Source organism: Heterocephalus glaber, unplaced genomic scaffold (assembly GCF_053883595.1).
Source record: "Heterocephalus glaber isolate CG9 unplaced genomic scaffold, H.glaber_assembly_v1.0 deba00000122, whole genome shotgun sequence".
Classification (NCBI taxonomy): Eukaryota; Metazoa; Chordata; class Mammalia; order Rodentia; family Bathyergidae; genus Heterocephalus; species Heterocephalus glaber.
Genome location: NW_028258138.1, coordinates 75523812 through 75543203, shown reverse-complemented (window position 1 = coordinate 75543203; position 19392 = coordinate 75523812). Strand labels below are relative to the sequence as shown.

The window sequence follows — 19392 nt, the reverse complement described above, 5'->3', positions numbered from 1 at the left end:
CTGGGAAAGGGCAGTGGTGGCGTAGGGGGCCACTTCAAATCAGTAAGGGCGGTGACAGCGCGGGGCGGGGGAAGCAGGGCCCAGGCTTCACTTCTATCAGAGCACTGGGCATAATCTAGTCGGTGCCAGCCACACGACCTATGGAGTTGGCCAAGTGGTTTCTCGTTCGGAAAGCTGGGTTCTTCCCATTTTTTTTCCGAAAGGCACAGCGATGCTCCGGGGCGCGTGCATGGGACCAAAGTTACACGACTGCCCCGCTGACCTCACCGCAGCGGCTCAGGCCACCCCCGGCCCCTTCCTGCCCTCTCCCCGCCCCCGGCCCGCGGCGGGGCGGTGATGTCAACCGAGGAGGAGCCACCCGCCTGCGACCCGCCCGTCTAATTAGCATGTGGCCGCCCCACCACCCGCCGCGCCCACAACTTTTGAGGCGGGGAGCGCGCTCGAGGGCTCAGAGCGCTCTCACCGGCCTGCGCCCCGGCCTTGCGCCGGGCATGTGAGCCACCATGGCCTCGCCGCGCGCCTCGCGGGGCCCGCCACCGCTCCTGCTGCTCCTGCTGCTGCTCCTGCTGCTGCCCGCGGCTCCCGGGACCTGGGGCCAGGTGCCCGCCCCGGCCCGCCGCGCGCCCCTCTCCGGCACGGGGCTCCGTAGGCCCGCGCCCCTCGCTCCCGGCCACGCGATACGGCGGGAACGCTCCGGCCGGGTCCCCCGAGGCGTGAGCGCCGGTGAGTAGCGGGGCGGGCGGGCGCGAGCGAGCAGCCCGGGCCGGGGTGTGGGCGCGTCCTGGGGCTGCGTTCCCGGCGCTAGGCCCCTCCGCAACGCGCGACCCCGGCCCGCGACCCCGCTAACCCAGCGCACGGGGACCCGAGGGCGGGCTGCGAGGGAGGAACGCGGGTCCTGGTGGCTGGACTGGGGATGTGACCGTCGCGTTCTCCCCACTGCTCTGAAAGAAAACTTATTTCTCCCACGGGGCACCCTCTGTGCCTCCCACAGCTGTCTGATCCCTTAGAGAAAAGGGAAAGGAAAAAGACCTCCCAGAGCGCCTCTCCCACCTCGGGGGTGATAACTTCCGGCCGGGGTTCCCCAATTCCTCTTTTTTCTCGTTATGGACACAGAACTGGTTTCTCCAGTTATAGAGCCTGACTTTCCAGCATAAATAACGGATTTTTAAAAGGACCTAGGACCGAGGATGTGAAAAGGACAAAGGATGTAGTTTGAAACCGCATGATCTCCTAGTTCAACCCTAAAAAGCAGAGGAACTTGGGGAAGGGCAGTTCGAGGCTGAGCCTCTCAAAGCAGACACTGGCCCACCACGGTCCCTGAGCCTTTCTTTCCTCCCCTGCCTTTCCCAGCGAGGTGCTCCTTAAGCGACCCTTGGTCTGAGGCAGACAGGGAACTGACCTCCCTGCTGCCTTTGTATCTGGCTCTTTTTCCTGGCATCAAAGAAAATGCCAAGGACCGATTAGAATTCTAACTGTAATGTCATTATGGCTCTGAGAATGTCCTTTCTTTTGGTCTTAGTTTCTCCATCTGTACAATGGAAGTGATGGCCCTTTTTCCTCCCAGCTTCCAGGTGACGATGTGACAAAATGAAAGTAAAAATAGTGGAAAGTGCTTTGAACAAAGTCAGCACCGTGGTGGTGTTAGCCCGTGGCTTCCTGTGAGTGACTCAGGACGTGCACTCTCAGGGACATCCTGGAGAGAAGAGACCCGGCTGCTACTACATGACACTGATTTAGAGTTTAGATGAAGGTTGAGAAGATTCAATTGAGTTATAACTTCAATTGAGTTGTATTTCTCTTATGTCATATTTTTTTCCTGGTATTTGAGTCAGTGTGCTTGATCCAGCCTAGGGGTGTTTCCTAGAATAAAATAAGAAAGTGTTTTCCCCACCAGTAAAACCTCAACTCCATATTCAGCAATCCTCCCATCATTTCAAACTGCCTTGTCTTTGTGAATTTCTAAGCCACTGGCCTAATTTTGAGAAACTAAGGAACAGTATGAAAGGAAGAGGAGAAAGAAGCTTCAAAAATTCAGCAGGAGATGGATCCTGGAGTGACTGATTTTAGATTTCATACAACATTGTTTTGTTACTTTCTGTGGGAGGAATCAAGAACATGAAAGAACATTTCCTGACTTTTTTTGTAGTAGAAAAGTAACGAAGGAACACTGTATGGTGTTTGGTGACATTTCGTCGGGTACACACAGGTGTCTCCGGCTGGTACTCAGGCAGTGTTAGCTGACGGCCTGATCTGGTTATGGGATGGGTGGGAGAGTGCTGACTTGGGGGGCCCTGGTTGGAGGAGGCTGGATCACGAGTCTCCTTCCTTCCCTTGCTGGGAATCCCCGCAGATCCTAAGGAGGTGGCTGTTAAAGAGGGAGGGACCTATGTTATGGGAAAATAAGGTAAATAACTGAGATTTTCCTCATGGGCACAGTAGGTAATGCTGCTGGTCTTGGCTCCACAACCTTCTGCTTGATTCATTTGGGGAGGTGAATGTGATGGAAGGTTCAGGTATCTGAGATGGCTGAAGACCCTGCAAGACCTGTACTTGTTTTGGGCAGTAGCTCAAACAGTGTCCCTTAGGGAGAACAAAGAAATAACAAGCAAAAAAAAAAAAAAAAAAACCAAGCATGAGGTGACTCTGAGCCCAAGTTTTCTAATTACCCAAGGACTTCCTCGGCCAGTTTGGATCGGCTACCATGCCTCACTAGGTACCAGTGCTTATTTCACAAGCACCATAGTCTCAAGGCTGAAAGGGCCTCCAGGGTGCTGGCCTCTCCAGCGCCCTGATAGGTGCTCACCCAGGCTCTATCCATGTGCTCGAGTTCAGGAGGGGGTGCTCCTGCTGCACAAATAGTGCGCTTTGTCTGAGAGCTGGGAAAACTGCCCACAGCCTCTCCCTGCTGTGGGATGCCAGAGGTCAATGCCTGGCCCTTGTGGCTTGAGCTTCCAGACCACCATTTCAACAGCAAGGACCAGAGATGACCTTTTCCTCCCAGTGGGCTATGTCTAGCCCCTTTTCTCCTCCTGGCAGAGTTCAAGGTTCTCATTGTTGGCTAACTGCATTCTATATGTAGGTTGTTTGCCTGGGTTGGAGTCTCTAAGCCCATGGAGAACAGTCTGCTGCTTGTATAGCCATTGTTAGGCTTTTGCACCCACCTGTCACTCTGCTAGCTGTTCAGCTGCCATTTATTGCTAGTGTTTCAGTCAGTAGTGGGAAGTAGGCTGACAACTAGAGATTTCCTTTTTCTATGTGGTTTCCTACTACTCGGGGCTTCCGAGCCACAGTTCTAAGCTGAGTACTAAATTTATATGCTTTGATTTTTTTTTCGGTCCACAGGCCATGCTTTAATTATGAGATCTGCAGACCAGAAGTGGGTGTGGGTGTGTGTGTGTGTGAAATCATAATAAAAATCCATGCAGAAAGGAAAGAACTTTCCCATCCAAAGGGGAAATGAAGCTGAGTAGCTGAGCAGCCAGCCCAAGGAATAATAATCTTACAAAAATGCAACTCCCTAGAGTAAAGGAAGCGCTTGCTTTGAGCCCAGCCCCTTCTGAGCTGTTAAATAGCTGTCGCCTGAACTGCTCTAACTTTGTAGGCCAACTTCGTCATTTTGCTTGGCTGCTACCAGAGCCCTACAAGGTGCAGTGAAGGCCCATGCTGGGCAAGAGGCAGCCCCTCGGGGAAGGGAGAGTAGCTTTCCCCAGGAATGTAGCCCTCTCCTGGATGGCTGCTTACTTTGATGGAAGGTGTCGTCCCAAGTGGAAGGCTGGTGGAGGAGAAAGGACTCTATGGGCATGTGTGTTTAAAAGCACATCCCAGTCTTGGTGCAGGCCTGTAATCTCAGCTATTGTGGAGTCTTGAGACAGGATTCCAAGTTCGAGGTCAGTCTAAGTAACTTAGCAAGATCCTGTCTCAAAATAAAAAGGCTTGGGGATGTAGTTCAGTAGCAGAATGCTTCCTGGGTTTGATCCCCAGCAGTGCAGAAAAAAAAAAGCCACATCCTTTTAACTTTGCAGTAACCTGTTTATTGCTTTCTTCTACATGTGTGCAGATGCTGAACCTATATTTCTATCCTGGGCTGACTGGTGTGAGCAGAGGGAGACAACAGTGTTCCCTGCCAGCTGGGGCAGGAGCTCCCTGCCCTCGCAGTAATCCCTCTGCTTTCCAGCAGCCTGCCCAGCTGGCTGAGAAAGTGACCTGGAGTTAATTTGTCCTTGTCCAGAGACACTGAGAAAGAAAGCAGAGAACAGATGGCAATTGTGGTTTTGTTTGGTCCTTACTGCCATCTTCAGTGGCTTCCCTCTGTCGCCGTGTCCTTTTTGTTATGAACAGGAGGTCTTGGCTACAATGAATGCCTCTTTCTTCAAAGAATCCCAGGGAGGGAAGAGGGAAGAAGGCCAAGCCTGGTCCTTCTTTCTACTCCTTAGCCTTTGAGTGCCTGTGTGTAGTTGGTGCTTTCACATTTCTTTACCCATTTCACCCACAAACAATCTTTTGAGCATTATTGTTTCTACCTTCCAATTGTGGAAAATGAAGCCTGGCAAGGTTAGGCCGGCCACACAGGAAACGGAAGAGGCATTTGAAATGAATTTTGACCAAATCCATTTGCTCCTTCCACAATACCACAAAGTCTTCTCATCCTTAGAATGGTGTAGCAGTGGTTGTAGATCTCTGCGGTCCTGTCCAGCTTATCAGTCTTCTTCCTCGCTTCCTCAGTTCTTTCCTCTTGCCTCTTTTTAGAGATTGGGGGCCATGATTGGGAGAAGGTGGAAGGTAATTGGGACAAGCTGTAGAGAAATTTAAATTTTTTTAATTGCCCAAGTTAAAACATCAGGTCTTTTTACATGTATAAGATGGCGTTTTTTACAGATTGTGATTTTATGCTCCACTTACATGTTAGTCCATAGGTTATGGATGCCATAGATAGCTCCATTAATTATGATCCAAACTGAAATGAATTGTGGACTTTCTTAGTGGGCTCTCTTTCTGGGAACCTGGGCAGTGGCTGATATAAGGCAGTTACTAGTTGTCACAAGTACTGTTCATTAGGAGAGACCCTGAGAGCCATTCAGATGCTGTAAAATCACTTTCAACATCTATGCTCTTTTCTGTCTACTCACCATTCATCTTGCATAGGCAGAAGTAGAGATGTTTCTAGCCTGTCTCTTCCACCTTGTTTTGAAGTTGGGCAGATGTCTCCATCTGTGTCCCCTTTGATTGATTTATAGCTCAGGAAATATTTGCTGAGACCCTACTACATGTGAGGAGATGCCAGGTGATGTGGGGCTTGTAGGTACATCTATGATGTCCCTAGGGAACATCTTGTTGGGTCACAAATATGATGCATTAATGATTCATAACTGAAGAAATGTCATGAGATCACACTGACAGAAGGAATGATGTGGTTAGCGATGGCTGCAGCACGCAGAGCTGGAGACTGCAGGGGACTGGAGAAAGACCTTATGGGGAAGGAGGGAGCTCATTTAGCTTTGGGAGGTGACAAGGACAAGGACATGGGTGAGGTGGGAGGTTATTGGCATTTACAGAATCCCAAATGTTGAAAAGGTCAAGACTTTTTAAATGGAGGTGATTAACAGCCAGGAAACATGGAGGAGAGGACTTGAGGATACGATCTGGGCCCTGTGATAACTAGAGCCCTCAGGAAAGGGGACTAGGGCTCATGATGAGGGCCTTTGAGCCCTGATTAAGGCCTTTGTTTCATGGCATCCACATTGAGGAGCATGTGGCAGCTTTGGAAGAGGGAGCAGGTAGTTTGCCACTTCATTGTTCATTTGTGCTTGGTGCAAGGGCCAAACAGATGAACTACAGACAGATCTATCCTTCCTCTAGCCTGGTAGTTTCACTGCAGCTGTAGTGGAATCTTGGTGGCATTGTACCCATGCAGTGGAGGAAAAGGCTGAAAACCGGGAATGGACTGAAATGGAGTGGGAGAAATTAAGAGGGAGAGATGCAAGGGTAAAGGTAAAAGAGGAAAGCAGCCTGAGGGGGTGTGGAGAGGAGCTGCCTTGCCTTTCAAGAGGCTGCTTTTCTCTTTTTGATGTAAAGACTACAGCTAGTCCCAGTGGAAGAATTCTGCAGAAGGTTGAGAATATGGAACTGAACTAGAGCAAAGCCAGGGCCAAATTCAGCCTGGGGAGGGTGGCAGTCATTGAAGCCACTGAGGAAGAAGAAACTGGCTCTGATGGGGTAGAGAACATCCAGTGGAGAGGGTGAGGAGGAAGAGGCGCTAGCTTAGGCACCAACCAGGCCTGGAGGCACAGTGAGAGCTGGGGCAGTCTGCAGGCTGGTTATGGATCAGCAAAGGATTTGCATCTTAATGGACTCTGGGGCCTGTTAACTTACCTGTGAAAGTAAATTAACATTTTCTGCCTGGTCTGGTCCTTTCCTCCAGGTATACTAAGTCAAAGGAGCAGGGAGATGGGGCAGAATGAGGCCTGAGGAAAGGACATTGGTCTGACTGAGCTGTTTGGTGGGGACCCTCAAGAGGCCAGGAAGAAGCCTGCCTGCTGTATGGTAAGCATGGGAGACAGCAGGAGTTGGCCTCCTTCCCTGCCAGCATCAAAGTTTGACAGTGAAATGACAAAGGGAAATCAGAGAGAACCAAAATCTTTTATCTCAGCCCCTAACTTGTTAGTTCCTAGTTCTTTCCATGTCAGGAATTGGCAACACCATTATTCACCTGGTTACTTAATCCAGAGCCTAGGGGTCACCCTCCATTCCTCTCCTTTCCTCTCTCACCGTGTCCTTTTTTGGGAGGAGGGAGGAGGGGCACAGTTCTGGTTGATTTCTGAAATAGTGTCATGAGTTGGTCTCTTTCATTTCCACTGCTTTTTTTCTGTTCTATTTCATCCACTCTTGTGCTCTCTCTAAGCAGTGCGCATAGAAACTAGAGTTATCTTCTTAAAATGTAATTCAGGTCACCTCCTTCTCAGGCTTCAAATCCTTCAAGAGCTTTGGATTGAGCTTGGAATAAAATCCAGCCCTCCTTTTTGGAATGTGAGATTCAAAGGTCTGACCCTGCCACCTCTGTAGCCTCTTCTTGCTCGACTCCACACTTTCTGTGCACACCAGTGTATTTGTACATGTTAGAATTATTCCTGACTTAGAGATTTGGCATAAGGTATCTCCCTGCCTATAGCAGAAAGAGCTTGCCAGGTAGAAGAAACAGCCTGGCAAATGGCCTAAGGCAAGAAAGACTAAGCTAGTCTTGTTTTAGAATTGGAAGATAGGCAGGCAGGCCTCAGTGGCTGGGTGGCTTGTTCGTGGATGGCTGTGAGAACTGCAGAAAGGAGGTCACATTGGCTTTCCAGGTGCCCTAGAAGGTACAGCAGCAGGGCTTGTACTTCCACATGGGGTAGGAGTCTCATTATGGGATCTCGTAAGGAGTTGGAAGACCATCTGCCAAGACCATAGAGGCTATGAAAAATGGGCACATTCCTTTTGCTTTCTATGACAGCTCTTGAACTTCGTGGAACAGTGCTAGCAAAGTTGTTGAGGAAAATGTTCTAGTTGGATGGCGTGGCAGGCAGGCAAGGCTGTGTTTCCAACTCCTGGGATTTTGGGGAGACCTTAGAGGCTCTGACCTCTGTGGAGAACCCAAATAACAGAAGCTCCCGTTTCTGTGCGAGGAAGGAGCTAGGCCGCTGGAGGCCAAGCTGCTGGAGCTGGAAGCTGGATTTGGTAAGTTGACACATATCTTCTTGCTGTCTCCTAAGTTGGGAGGTGAAGACCAAGGAGAAAGATGGTTAAATAAAAGGTCAAGGTCAGCCTCTCCAAGTGGCCCTACCAATTGTATTCTTGGAACTGAAGCAGTCAGAGTGGTGCAAGGAGTAGCAAGAGTACAGGAGAGAGGCACCTGGTTGTTTTCTGGAGAGATGTTCCTTGGGCAAGGCTGCAACTAGTGAGTGTCATGTTAGACCTGTAGGGAAAACTACTCCATTTTCCTTCCCTGTGTTACTATGTTAGGAGAAGATGGAAAGAGCTTCAGTTTGGGGATGAATTTCACCTTTTTAGCCTCTAAGGCCACCATGATAGTTCTTGCTGCCATGTGATGAAAATTTGGGGGATCATTTTTTACCAGATTGTAGATGAGAGTCCTGTTGGCTTTACAGTCACAGACCCTGGTTTGGGTGGTCAAACAGACTCAGTTCAAATCCCAGCACTGCCATTTGCCAGCTGTGGGACTTTGGTAGGCTATTTAGCCTCTCTGTGCCTTCACTTTCTCATCTGTCAAATGGACTATTCATGGAAAGAACCTGCTCGGGGAATGTGGTATCTAACCCCTGTAAAGACGACTGCTTGGTGCCTAGGTAGCCAAACTCATAACCCAAGGGCTGCTGCTGCTGCTCCTTTAACCAGTGCTTGTTTACATGGTCATGGTGTTGATGACAACCCCCTGTGTCCTCCAGGAATTTTATTGGATAGGGGACAAGTTCTGAACTGAAGAGCTCGCTACCGTCTTCCAACGACTCTTACCTGGTCCTCCTCTTCCCTGAAGCATCCCTTGGTATCCCTAGAACTCACCCCCTGACCTTTACATACATAGATAAAAGAGGCAGATTTGAAGAATTGAAATCAGAAATAGCAGTTGCAACAGCCCTCACCTATGATCATCTGAGACCAGATGAACACATATGAAGCAATAGGATTGAATACAAAAAGTGTATGAAGTGTGACTACAAAATAATAGCCATTTGCAAGTCAAATGGTCTCTGAGTGTTCTCCCTCAGATCAGAACCTTTGAGGGTAGTGACATGCACTTCAGAAGTATTCGAAAGAGTTGAGAGCCACCTTCAGAGGCCATGTGTGTGTCCCACAAGCCATGCACTGGTGAGGCTTTGCAGTCAGACCTCTCCTGGATCCAAAATGGGTTGATTGTCTCTAGTCCCTACATCATTCATTAGATTGGGCTTTAAATTTTTTTCTGCTTCCAAAATAATCCAAATCCATTATCAGGGGATGATAATTTGTCTTTATTCATGAAACTCAAGAGAATATTCTGTAGGCTTTTTAAGAAATTAGCAGATTTTATAAAATGTTTTGAACAATAACAGCATTGTTGGAATAAGTATTGTCCTAATGGGACCTTTTTGAAGAGGATCATACTTAGTTGGGTAGGTGAATTCTTGTGGCTTGTTAGGAATTATTTATAGTGTAGTCATGCTTTGTGGTAATGGAGTGCTGCTGACAGTAGCCACTGGCAGAGTTAGAGAAGACAGATGGCCAGTGGTGGCCCAGGAGCTCTGATGCAGAGGACTTTTGGTCTGAACCCCTTCCACTTCTAGCTATGTGGCATAGGGTGGCTACCTCTAGGTCTTAATTTCCTATGCCTTAATGGGGAGAATAATGTCTATCTTGCTCCTAACAACCGAGGAAGAACAGATACAATTATGACTGTGAAAGCACTTGTAAATGTAGACTCAACAAGAGATTTTAGTCATAACACAGTGAACTGTGACCTGGGACAAATACTTTCATCTCTGTACCCACTTCCATATCTGTAAAACAGATAACATGAACCAGTTCTGTTGATGTTACAGTGCTATTATAAGGGTGAAATGAATTGATCCACATGGACATGCTTTGTAAATATGTGTGCTGTGTTCACGTTAGTCATTAATGCTTCCAGGGAACACACCGGGCATTAGTATTCTACATGAGGGGGAGCTTCATGAAGAAAGTGGTCATGGAAGGGTGAACAGAGAGTTGGAGAAGAGGCAGAGAAATGACGAACATTTCTAGCAAATCTTAGTGGCCTTTTTCAGTCCATCTCTTTGTCTTTTCACCTGTCTCTGGTTGCCATGACTAATTCCTTCCTGTCTCTTCTCTCTCTTCAAGTGAGATGTTCTTTACAGTTCCACCCTTGCCCTTCTACCTCCAACTCAGATCGTTTGTGAAGCACTTTCTATGAGCCACAGCTTGGAGGAGACACGGGAATGTGATCAGAGGGTGTGTGTGGGCCTCTGCAGTTGCTCCCTAGAAACAAGGTGGATACCCCTGCTGCATCTAACAAGATAACACAGGGTTACAGAGGGAGAGTGTTGTCTTTGGGGAAGGCTTTTTGTAGGTGCACCTCTCTGAGGTGGTTGTGAGAAACAAATCAGATTTTGCTAGAAGGCCAAGGGGCAGAAAGTGGGACATTCTAGGTAGGAAAGACTGTGAAGGGAAGACAGTGCAGCTTCACCTGTTTTCTCTGAATGAGTGATTGCCAGAATAGCTTTTCTTCTCAACAGCAATCCAGTTCCATTCCTTCAACTGTCTGCCAACATTCTTTCACAGGTGTTTATGGTCCTTCACTTTAAACCAACAGATAATAGTTAAAGACACAAACATGTTACCCTTCCTGCCCCAAAACCTGCCCTCTCTTTGCTTGCTTGTAGTTCCTTTAATCTCCCATTCTCCACTCAAACCTGGATTATCTTTGTCTCTTGCTGCCTTGTCTTGTCTGTTCTTACTCATGCATATTGTAATCATCACTGATGCTAACTTCCTATTGTCTCTTACTTTCTTCTTAATCCTGCCAGAACTCTGAACTACACTGGAGAGTGGGCCACTTAGAATGTCAGGATGTCCCATACCTGTCTGTACCAAGGAAGTGCTGTTTGGATCCATCTGCCCTTGGTGGGGTGCCCTCGGAGCCCACCTGGAGGAAGCCCCTCTCTGGCCTTTCTGGCTTTCTCTTTCAGTACACCTTCCTGTTTCTCTGTAGTTCTCTGTGTCAGCTTTGCTCTTTCTTTCTTGTCTTTCATTCTTCATGCATTTTTCTATTTTATTAAATTGGATTTTCTTTGGAATCAGACAGACTTGAGTTTGGATCCAATTTTACAGTTTGCTGTGTAACTTTGGGCAAGTTACTAAATCCCACTGTACCTCAGTTTTCTTATCAGAAAAGCAGGGATTAATAATGAGACTGTCTTGAAAGGCCTACCCCTTCATCCTACCATGAGGATGAGCTGAGACAATTTATGTGACATGCTGCTGGCCTGGCACATGCCACACAGGTTATCATGTTTTATTACTGTGCTCTGATAATAGCTTTGTGTGTGTGTGTGTGTGTGTGTGTGTGTGTGTGTGTGTGTGGTACTGGAGATCAAACCTGTGGCCTCACATATACTAGGCAAGCACTGAACTATGCCTCCCAGGTGTATCTTTTTTAAAAAATATATTTCCTAGCCTTATTTCTTCCTCCTTCTGTGAATTTCTTTTTGTTTATCTTTTAGCCCTTCTCCTTCCTCTATTTTTTTCTTAACTGCCTAAGGTATACAACTATTAAAATATTGCTTATATTTGAATAGAGATCAGGTTCCCTAATCTATGTTTAAAAATCATATTGGGAAGCTTCTTGTTTCTCTCTTTAGTAGACTCCACTCCCCTGCCCTTCCTCAGAGAGCCAGGCCCCAAGCACCCCTCCCTTCTTCAGACCAGACCGCTGAGCCCTTTGTGCTGAAATATCATTCCAGTATGTCCATTTTTCAATAGTCATAAACAGTTCAGACAAAGTATGTTTCTGTGATTTCCTTTGAGTCCTGGGCCACTTCACAGAGGTCTGTAGAATAAATTAACTGCAGAATTTAAAAAGCCAGCCGTCAGGGCTGTGTACATGTTTAAAGCCCGAGACCCTCTCAGGCAGCTCCACTGCAAGCTCTGGGCAGGCCCACTTCCACCCCACCTCAGTCCACTTCCTCCTCGGAACCAGGATGTTTTTCCTTGCCTTTTCATTGTTTCACTAACCTGGCGGGTCTCCTTTGGTGGAGCCCTGCACCAGCTTCCTCTCTGGGTGTGAGTGAGCCTTACAGTGGCAACACAGGAACCTGGAGGCCTGCTCCTGCCTATGCCTCTCCTGCACTCACATTGCTAGCCTGGCAAGGCTGGAGGCTGTGGCCTCAGGTGCCCTTCACTGAGGACACTCCTTTTCAGCCACTCTGTTGGGTGTCTATTTTTCATAGATGGAGAGGGACGAGGAAAATGGAGGCAGCAAGTTAGGTGCTCCCTAGAAATGAGGTGGACAGCCCTGCTGCAGACTGCCTGTGCCTTCAACTAACTGAACAGGGCTCTTTTGATCTTCAACCCAATGGTTTTTTCTTAAGGGGAAAAAAACGCAGAAAAACCAAGTACACAAAACTGTGGGATTATTTTTAAAGTAGAGTTGAGGTCACATCTAGGTCCCTCATCTTTCCCTCTGGTCTGGGGAGGCTGTATCGCTCCTTAGTTTATCGAGGACACCTCAGGGCTGGTTCTGTTTCTGTAAGGCTGAGCCCGGACTCACGCTCCAGGCCTCAGTGTCCCTTGCCTCAGTCCTACAGATCTGTTTGTCCCAAGAGATAGGACAGGTTGCTTTCCACTGAACAAAAACCAGCTCCCTCACCAGGAGGAGATGACGGTGTGCCTTGTAATATCTACCCTCTTTATCACTAGAGCTGTTGCAGGGGAAGCTTTTTAAAAATCTGATCATCATACCTCAAGTCCAAACATTTCACAGTGTATGTAGTTTTTTATAGGGCTGCTCCTTTTAGCATAAGAACAAGGAAGGAAACAAAACTCCCTGAGAGCCCTGCACAGTTTAGATCTAGGGCTGAATCTTTTGTTCACACAAACGTATTTGGCTCCTAAATGTCCTCCACCCAAAATCATTACATCCGCGGCAGCATTTCAAAACACAGCCCATAGTGGCTGAGCCAAGTAGGCAGCTGCCTTTCTGGGGAGATCACAGCCACTTTCCCCCCATACCCCTGAGGTTCCTACCTGCCCGAGAATATCCCACTCCTGGCCATCCGGCTGAATTCCGCCTCTCAGGCCTCCTAGGGGAAAGGCTTCAAGGCCTCTGCTAGAGAAGGGCCTCCACTGCCTAGAGGCAGCTGTGGAGGAAGGATGGGCTTCCACTCAGCCTTTCGCCTTGCAAGCCCCAGGGCACAGTCTGCCTCTCTGGGCTACTTCTCACGCTTCAGAGGCATCATAAGGAATGATTTTCTTGGTTCAGCTACCTGGAAGCAGAAAGCTCCTTGAGGCAAGTTCCATATCTAATTCATCTTTGTACCCTACGTGCACACACACACACGTGCACGCATATGTGTGAGCAAAAACATACAGTATTTAAAATTTAAAAGATTACAGTAAGAGACACATTGCTATTGACTCCCCCCACCCAGATCTCCCTCTTGCTTCAGACACTGATCCCATCATTCTTGACACTTTCTGTAGTGCTGGAAGTCTTCTTTTTGTGCTGTTATGTCTGCCTCAGTGTCCTATATCCAAATAGTGTACCTTTCATGGTCATTTTGACTTCAGGGAAGAGTCAGAAGTTGCATGGTACTGCAGTGTTTTTACATGCCTGCCTTTCCGTTGGATGGTAGTCGGCAGCAGCATTCACAATACTTGCAATCATACCTCATAAAGACATTCACAAAGCAGGGCTCCCACAACTGTTTCAGAAAGTAGCAAGAACACTGGGCTAAGTATATAGGGGGTGTATTTTGAAGGAGATTAATGACAGCATGTCTTTTACTGTAATAACACTGCTTGTATATCATGACAGATAACACATAACATAAAATCTACCATTTTAACCATTTCTAAGTGTTCAATTCCACAGCCTTGAGTACAATCACAGCATTACAGCCATCACTACCATTTGTTGCTAGAAATTCTTCATCATCTCCAGTACTCTTTAAGTGGGAAGTCCTCATTTCTCCTTGCCTCTAACTTCTGGTAATCTCTGTCCTGTTTTCTGTTTTTATGATGTTTCTATTCTAGGTACCTCAGATAAGTGGAATCTTACAATATTGGTCCTTTTGTGTCTGGCTTATTTCACTGATATTTTCAGTGTTTCTCCCATGCTATAACCTGTGTTAGAATTTCACTCATTTTTGAGGCTATATAATATCCAGTTGTATGTAAATATGTTTTTTTATCCCTTCATCTACTGATTGACACTCAGTTTGTTTTCATCTTTTGACTGTGGTGAATAATGCCACTGTGTATGTGGGTATATGAATATTGGTTTGGGTCTTTGCTGTCAGTTTTTTTTTAACTCAGAAGTGAAACTCTGGATCTTATGTTTAAGCTGAAGTACTGCCATAGTGTCCCTGTGTGGCTGCACCATTTTACATTCTTACCAGAAATGTTTGAAGGTTCCGATTTCTCCACCCCCACCAGCCCTTGCTGTTTTCCTTTTTCTCTTTTTTGACAGTAGCTGTCCTAATGGATGTCAAGGAAAATATTTTTTGAATTCCCAAATATCACTCACAGGATGTATGGTAGATTTGGAACTATTACCCTCCTGAGCTTTTGTCCTATCATCTTAGGGTCAGACTAGTTGGTTCCTCTGATCCCTAAAGGTGGCAGTCACCTTTGGAGGGGATGAGGGTCATCAAAAGCAACCCAGCCAACTTTGGCAAGAATGAATGGAGCAAAGCAGGGTGAATGCTGGCTAATGAAGCATGCCACATGACATGAAGTAGTACATGACAGGAAGTAGCTTCTGCTCAGCCCTCACTGGTTTCCATCTGAGTGTGGTTAATTGGAAAAGGCACCAAAAATTCAAGAGCTGGGTTCTAGTTGCTGCTCTGCCACCTGTTTCTGGGTTAGCCTGGGTGGGTAACTTCAGTACTAAACCTCAGTCTTCTCTGCAGTATGAAGGCCTTCTTGGTCTCCACTCAGAATGTCAGGATCTAAAAAGATAATTTAGGCCCCCTAAAATATCCTGTAAAAAGTGCTTTACAGATTGGAAAGAGTGTAGGATTTCTTTATTGGATCTCTGAGAATAGAAGCATAATTTCATCCTCTTGGAAGCACCTGTGAACAATGTTCTGCTTCTCTTCAGTCTGCAGCCATCCATCATACTGAAAGGGAAGCAAAAAGACAGGGGGCTAAAAGTCTCTCCCTACTTTTTAAGGACTCTTTTCTCCATTCCCTGGATGAACAGTTAAATTTTAGGAAAATCTCTAAAAATTGCAGAGAAACCCACTTTCCTAGGTTTAAGAATCTACTGCTGGATATATAGCAGTGTAGGGACAAAGCACCAACCCCAAAGTTCTGCGAAGGTTCTTCAAGTTCAGGATCCCAGGAAAGCCCCAAAGGGAGGCAGGACTTGCATAGCTGGGGAATCACTGTATTGTTCCAGAGTCTTTTCTCGTGAGCTTTAACCCTAGCAATGTGTGACCTTCACCGTTCATCTACCAAGCCACATCCTGGAAAGGCCTAGGCACTTCCCTGCCTCATCCCTGGCCTCCTCTGCAGCCCTTCAGCATTCATTGCCTTCCTCTTTGCTGACCCCTACTTTATTTTCACTCTGTCATTCTGCCTCTCCTCCTGATTCAGATTTTCCCTTTAATCAGTCCTTGATCCTCAATTTTCCCTTCATATGCCATCTCCCATCCTTCCTCCTAATCAATAATCCTAAATCTTTAATTTGCCTATTGGATATTTTTCACCCTACACTTCACATTTTGTAAACAGATTTTTCTTGTTTCCCTCAAACTTGCTTTCCATTCTATCTCTCCCTTCCTTTATAATCATTCCTTTCAGTACGCATAAAAATCATCTCTGCCTTCATTTAGAAGTCCTCTTGCTCATTCTTCCAGCTAATAACATGCAGCTGTTGCCAGACCAAGTCTGTCTAATTCCAAAGCCCATGTGATAGGCACCGTTTCATTCTGCTAAGGAAGAAACAAGGTCAATGGAGTTGTGTTTAAGGAGGAAGTTTGAAGGCCAATGGAACTCTTTGGCTCTGCTCTACTGGCCAGCACCCCAACGCTGCAAGGAATAAGATGAAGTGTAGTGGAACGAGACCTAGGTTCAAATCATGTCTCTGCTGCTGGTGAGGCCGTGACCTGAAACAATCACTTAATTTTCTACCCCTGAGTTTCCCCATGTACTGTAAAAGGATAATATTACCCACTTGAGAGAGCTGTCATGAATATTAAATAATACATATGAAAACATTTAACACATGGTAAGCATTGAATAGATGTTTGTAAAACTTGAACTCAGATGGAGGGGCATGAATATAAAGGGCTGGTCCTTCAACTCTGTGCCCCAGAGAAACAAGCATGTAGTTGGCAGCCCCTGACATCTGATCTGGCCCTCTGCAGCACTTGTGAGGGATGGGGTGGGGTGGCCCTCGGGGAGGAAATTGCCTCTTTGAACGAAGCAGCACACTTGCTCTACTCTCCCCTTCACTGCTGAGAAACAATGCAAGCTGAAAACCCCCGAATCACTAGGGGCTGGCAAGAGCTGACTCTGTAGCAGCTGCTAATTAGGAAATCTTATTCCCGGCTGTGTTAGCATCCCTGATGATGCTGGTTTACAAACAGATGTTTTGGAACATTAAGATGCTATAGAAGGGGAAGTTGTCAACTTGAGGGAAAAGAAACCAAGCAAAGCAATGAAACTCTTGTTAATTTCCATTCATGTTACAAGGGAAAGTTATGGCCTGACATAGGAGCAGAGGGAAGGATGGTTTTTCAGCTCAAAAGAAACCTGAGAAATGGGACCTGCCAGCTCTAGTATGTGGCTGCTTGCTGTGGCTCAGTTGCCGTGGTCTGTCACTGGGGTTTGAATTATCATCTCTGACCACTTGGGAACTGGCCTGCGGATGGGTGTTGAGTAGCCCCAGCCTCCCCTCAGACTTTGGGACACAGCCCCTCCCGAAGGACTCCCCAGAAATATCTAGTGGGGCACAGCCTTTTTCTGACACCTCACAGTTGGTCCTCCAAGCTCTGCAGCTTGAGACAGGTTTCTCCCTTCCATGTCTCCAAAGCTATCTTTCTTCTCCCCTCAGAGTAAAAGCAGGCCCCCTGATAACTTCCCCAGCCTGTGGTAGGTCCCAGTGGGGTCCTGTCCATTTTACTCTGAATTACTATCCCACTCAGAGTTCACTCTGGTGCTGAGAAGAAGCCATGGCATAAGCAAAACTCATCCACAGTAGACTTAAAGAACTCAGAGCTTGAAAGGACCAGTCCTTTGAGCTTAATAAATATTTTAGTGTTAGATACATCATTCTTCCCAAGATGCAACAGGAAATCGTGTAAGTCATTTGGATGTAACAAGACCTCAGGTAGCACTGGGAGTGGGCTGTGGTGCTGCCTGGCCCAGCCTGTGTGGCTTTAATCCCTCCTCTAAGGAAGATTTCATAGGCAGTCAACGAATCCAGAGGACACCCAGAGTTAAATATGGGGCTGTGGGACACTTTTGAAATCCCTGGCCAGTAACATGCTGGAGGTGGCTCCAGTCCCACCCTGTGCCCAGAAGTTCTTGTACCTCCTAGGAGCGGTGTCATGAGCAGAACTCAGTAACGCACAAGCTGTTCTAGGAGCCATGTGGCCAGCCTCAGTCCTTTGATCAAAGTGGACTCCCATGAGCTTCAGACATTTATAGCTAAATGGATGGACCTTGAGACTATACTCTTAAGTGAAATAAATTGGACACATATGTTTAAATACCACATTATTTCTCCAGTGTGAGAAACTGAATGTGGAAATAAGGACTGAGATATAGAATGGATGTTGGGAAATGGAAAGAAAGTGTTCAAATGGGAAGGGGAACAAGGGAGGAGGGAGGGAGAAAGTAGTGACAAGAAAAAAAAAAGAAAATAGAAAGGAAAAAATGTAAACAAAGCTTTTGTACATAAGGAGGGAAGGGGGGGAATGGGAAAATATAAAATTTAGTTTTTTAAAAAGTGGACTCCTAGCTTCCAAGAGGGCCCTGAATGAACACAGGTAATTTCAGCTCTGCTACCAGCACTGATCAGTTGCCTGGAGAAGGATTGGGAGACTGAGTCATGACTGATTAGTAGTGCCTGCCAAGGAAGATTGTCACCAAATGTGTTTGTTAAAAGCTGATCACCCAAAATCTGTTTGGTAGCCATAACATATGTAGCACTCACTGTGTATCAAGTAGTGTTCTAAAATCTCAGATCTTCACAAACAGCCCAGTGAAGTAGGTACTGTTACTATCCCTGTCTTCCAGCTGGAACACCAGGGTACAGAGAAATTACATGTACAAGAGGACATGTAAGTGGTAGAGCCAGAAGTGTAACCCAGACAGTCTGACTTTAACCACAGGCTGGCATTACCCACTGTCCTTTTGTTAAGATCCAAATTTCTACATCCAGACAGAAGGCTAGAAGCAGATTCATTTCCTTTATACAAAGAAAACAGATTCACAAGGTATGGGTAAAACAAGCAACTTATTAACATCACCTCCTTTATTCCTGAGGGAAGAAAGGGACAGATCTCCAGGAAAAGAGATACACTAAACTTAACACTGTAGTTGCCACCAATCCAGGTATCTGTGGTACCCACTAACTAAGAAGAGGATAGAGTATAACCACAGACCAGCAGGTCTCTTGTCAGCAGAGTCCAGCAGTGGCACCAGTGACCAAGTGTGTCTCTCTGCTTTGCAGAGCTGGTTATTGGCCACCTCTCTCTGACCAGGCCATCAGTTAGTTATAGCTGCAATGTGTAATGACAGAGGTTAGGCATCTGGGGGCCAAGTTCCCTGTGCATAACTAACCCCATCAGTCCTTCACGTGTCTCATCCAAAGCCACTCACATGCTTATGTTTCAGAAATGTCATGGAGTTCACCCTGCCTACATCATTATTGGCAGTTTCCAAGAGCTACTGTGTATTTAAGGTCTTTAGACTTCACCTGCTTAAGACGAGGCAATCTGGGGACCAAGGAAAGCTCCTACTGCCCAACCATTTTTGTTCTTTTTCCTAGGAGTGTGTGTGTGTGTGTGTGTGTGTGTGTGTGTGTGTGTGTGTATTTAAAAACATCAGATAATACCATTTTGTAACTTACTGTTGCAACTAATGTAGGGTGGGCATATCAGTAATATTTTTGGTTAGCCCTTTAAAATTTTGTTTTATAATTAATCACCTTCCTAATTCAGAAATTTAGGTTATTTCCAATTTTTATTATTATAAACATGGCTTTGGTAAACTTCCTTGTATCTAACACTTTATGTACTTCCTTAACAACTACCTAAGAATTAATTTCCAGAAATGAAATTATTAGATCAAAATGTATGCCTGTTTTTAAGATTTTTGCAATAGGTTACTAAATTTTTCCTCAGAAAGCCTGTGCCAATCACTGTACATTCTTACCAACATTGTATGAAAGTGTCCATTTTCTGTACCTGCAATGGTATATTATTTTAAATATTTGCCACATTGATAAATAAATACAAATGTAAACTCTTTCCTAGTTCAAATTTGTATTTCTTTGCTTTTTAACAATACTTTCATGTATTTATTCTCCACTTACATATTTTCCTTGGTGAATTGCACATTCATGTTGTCTACAAGATGTAGATGTCAGGGATTTTAAAAGTTGTCATATTAAAGATCCTAACACTTTTATAAGGC

General features: G+C 46.2%; 1 protein-coding gene and 1 long non-coding RNA gene across 4 annotated transcripts in view; one reads left to right on the top strand and one right to left on the bottom strand.

Moving 5' to 3' along the window:
- The first annotated feature begins 429 nt into the window (after window positions 1-429).
- Heg1 (heart development protein with EGF like domains 1) overlaps window positions 430-19392 on the top strand; it is a 76981-nt gene continuing 58018 nt past the window's right edge. Inside the window, exon 1 of one of the 3 annotated variants that reach the window (XM_021259598.2) lies at window positions 430-723. In XM_021259598.2, the coding sequence (XP_021115257.1) occupies window positions 504-723 (220 nt within the window). In that variant the 5' untranslated portion in view covers window positions 430-503. Of the gene's footprint in view, window positions 724-6423; window positions 6541-19392 lie in introns of those variants that run through there. The other 2 variants (XM_021259595.2, XM_021259608.2) reach the window with 2 other exon arrangements.
- On the bottom strand, window positions 4614-13339 carry LOC110349576 (uncharacterized). The gene is made up of 4 exons (XR_002395604.2): window positions 12769-13339; window positions 10211-10322; window positions 5127-7737; window positions 4614-4793 (listed from the first exon to the last, which is right to left on the bottom strand). It is a non-coding gene; the product is annotated as an uncharacterized LOC110349576 (long non-coding RNA).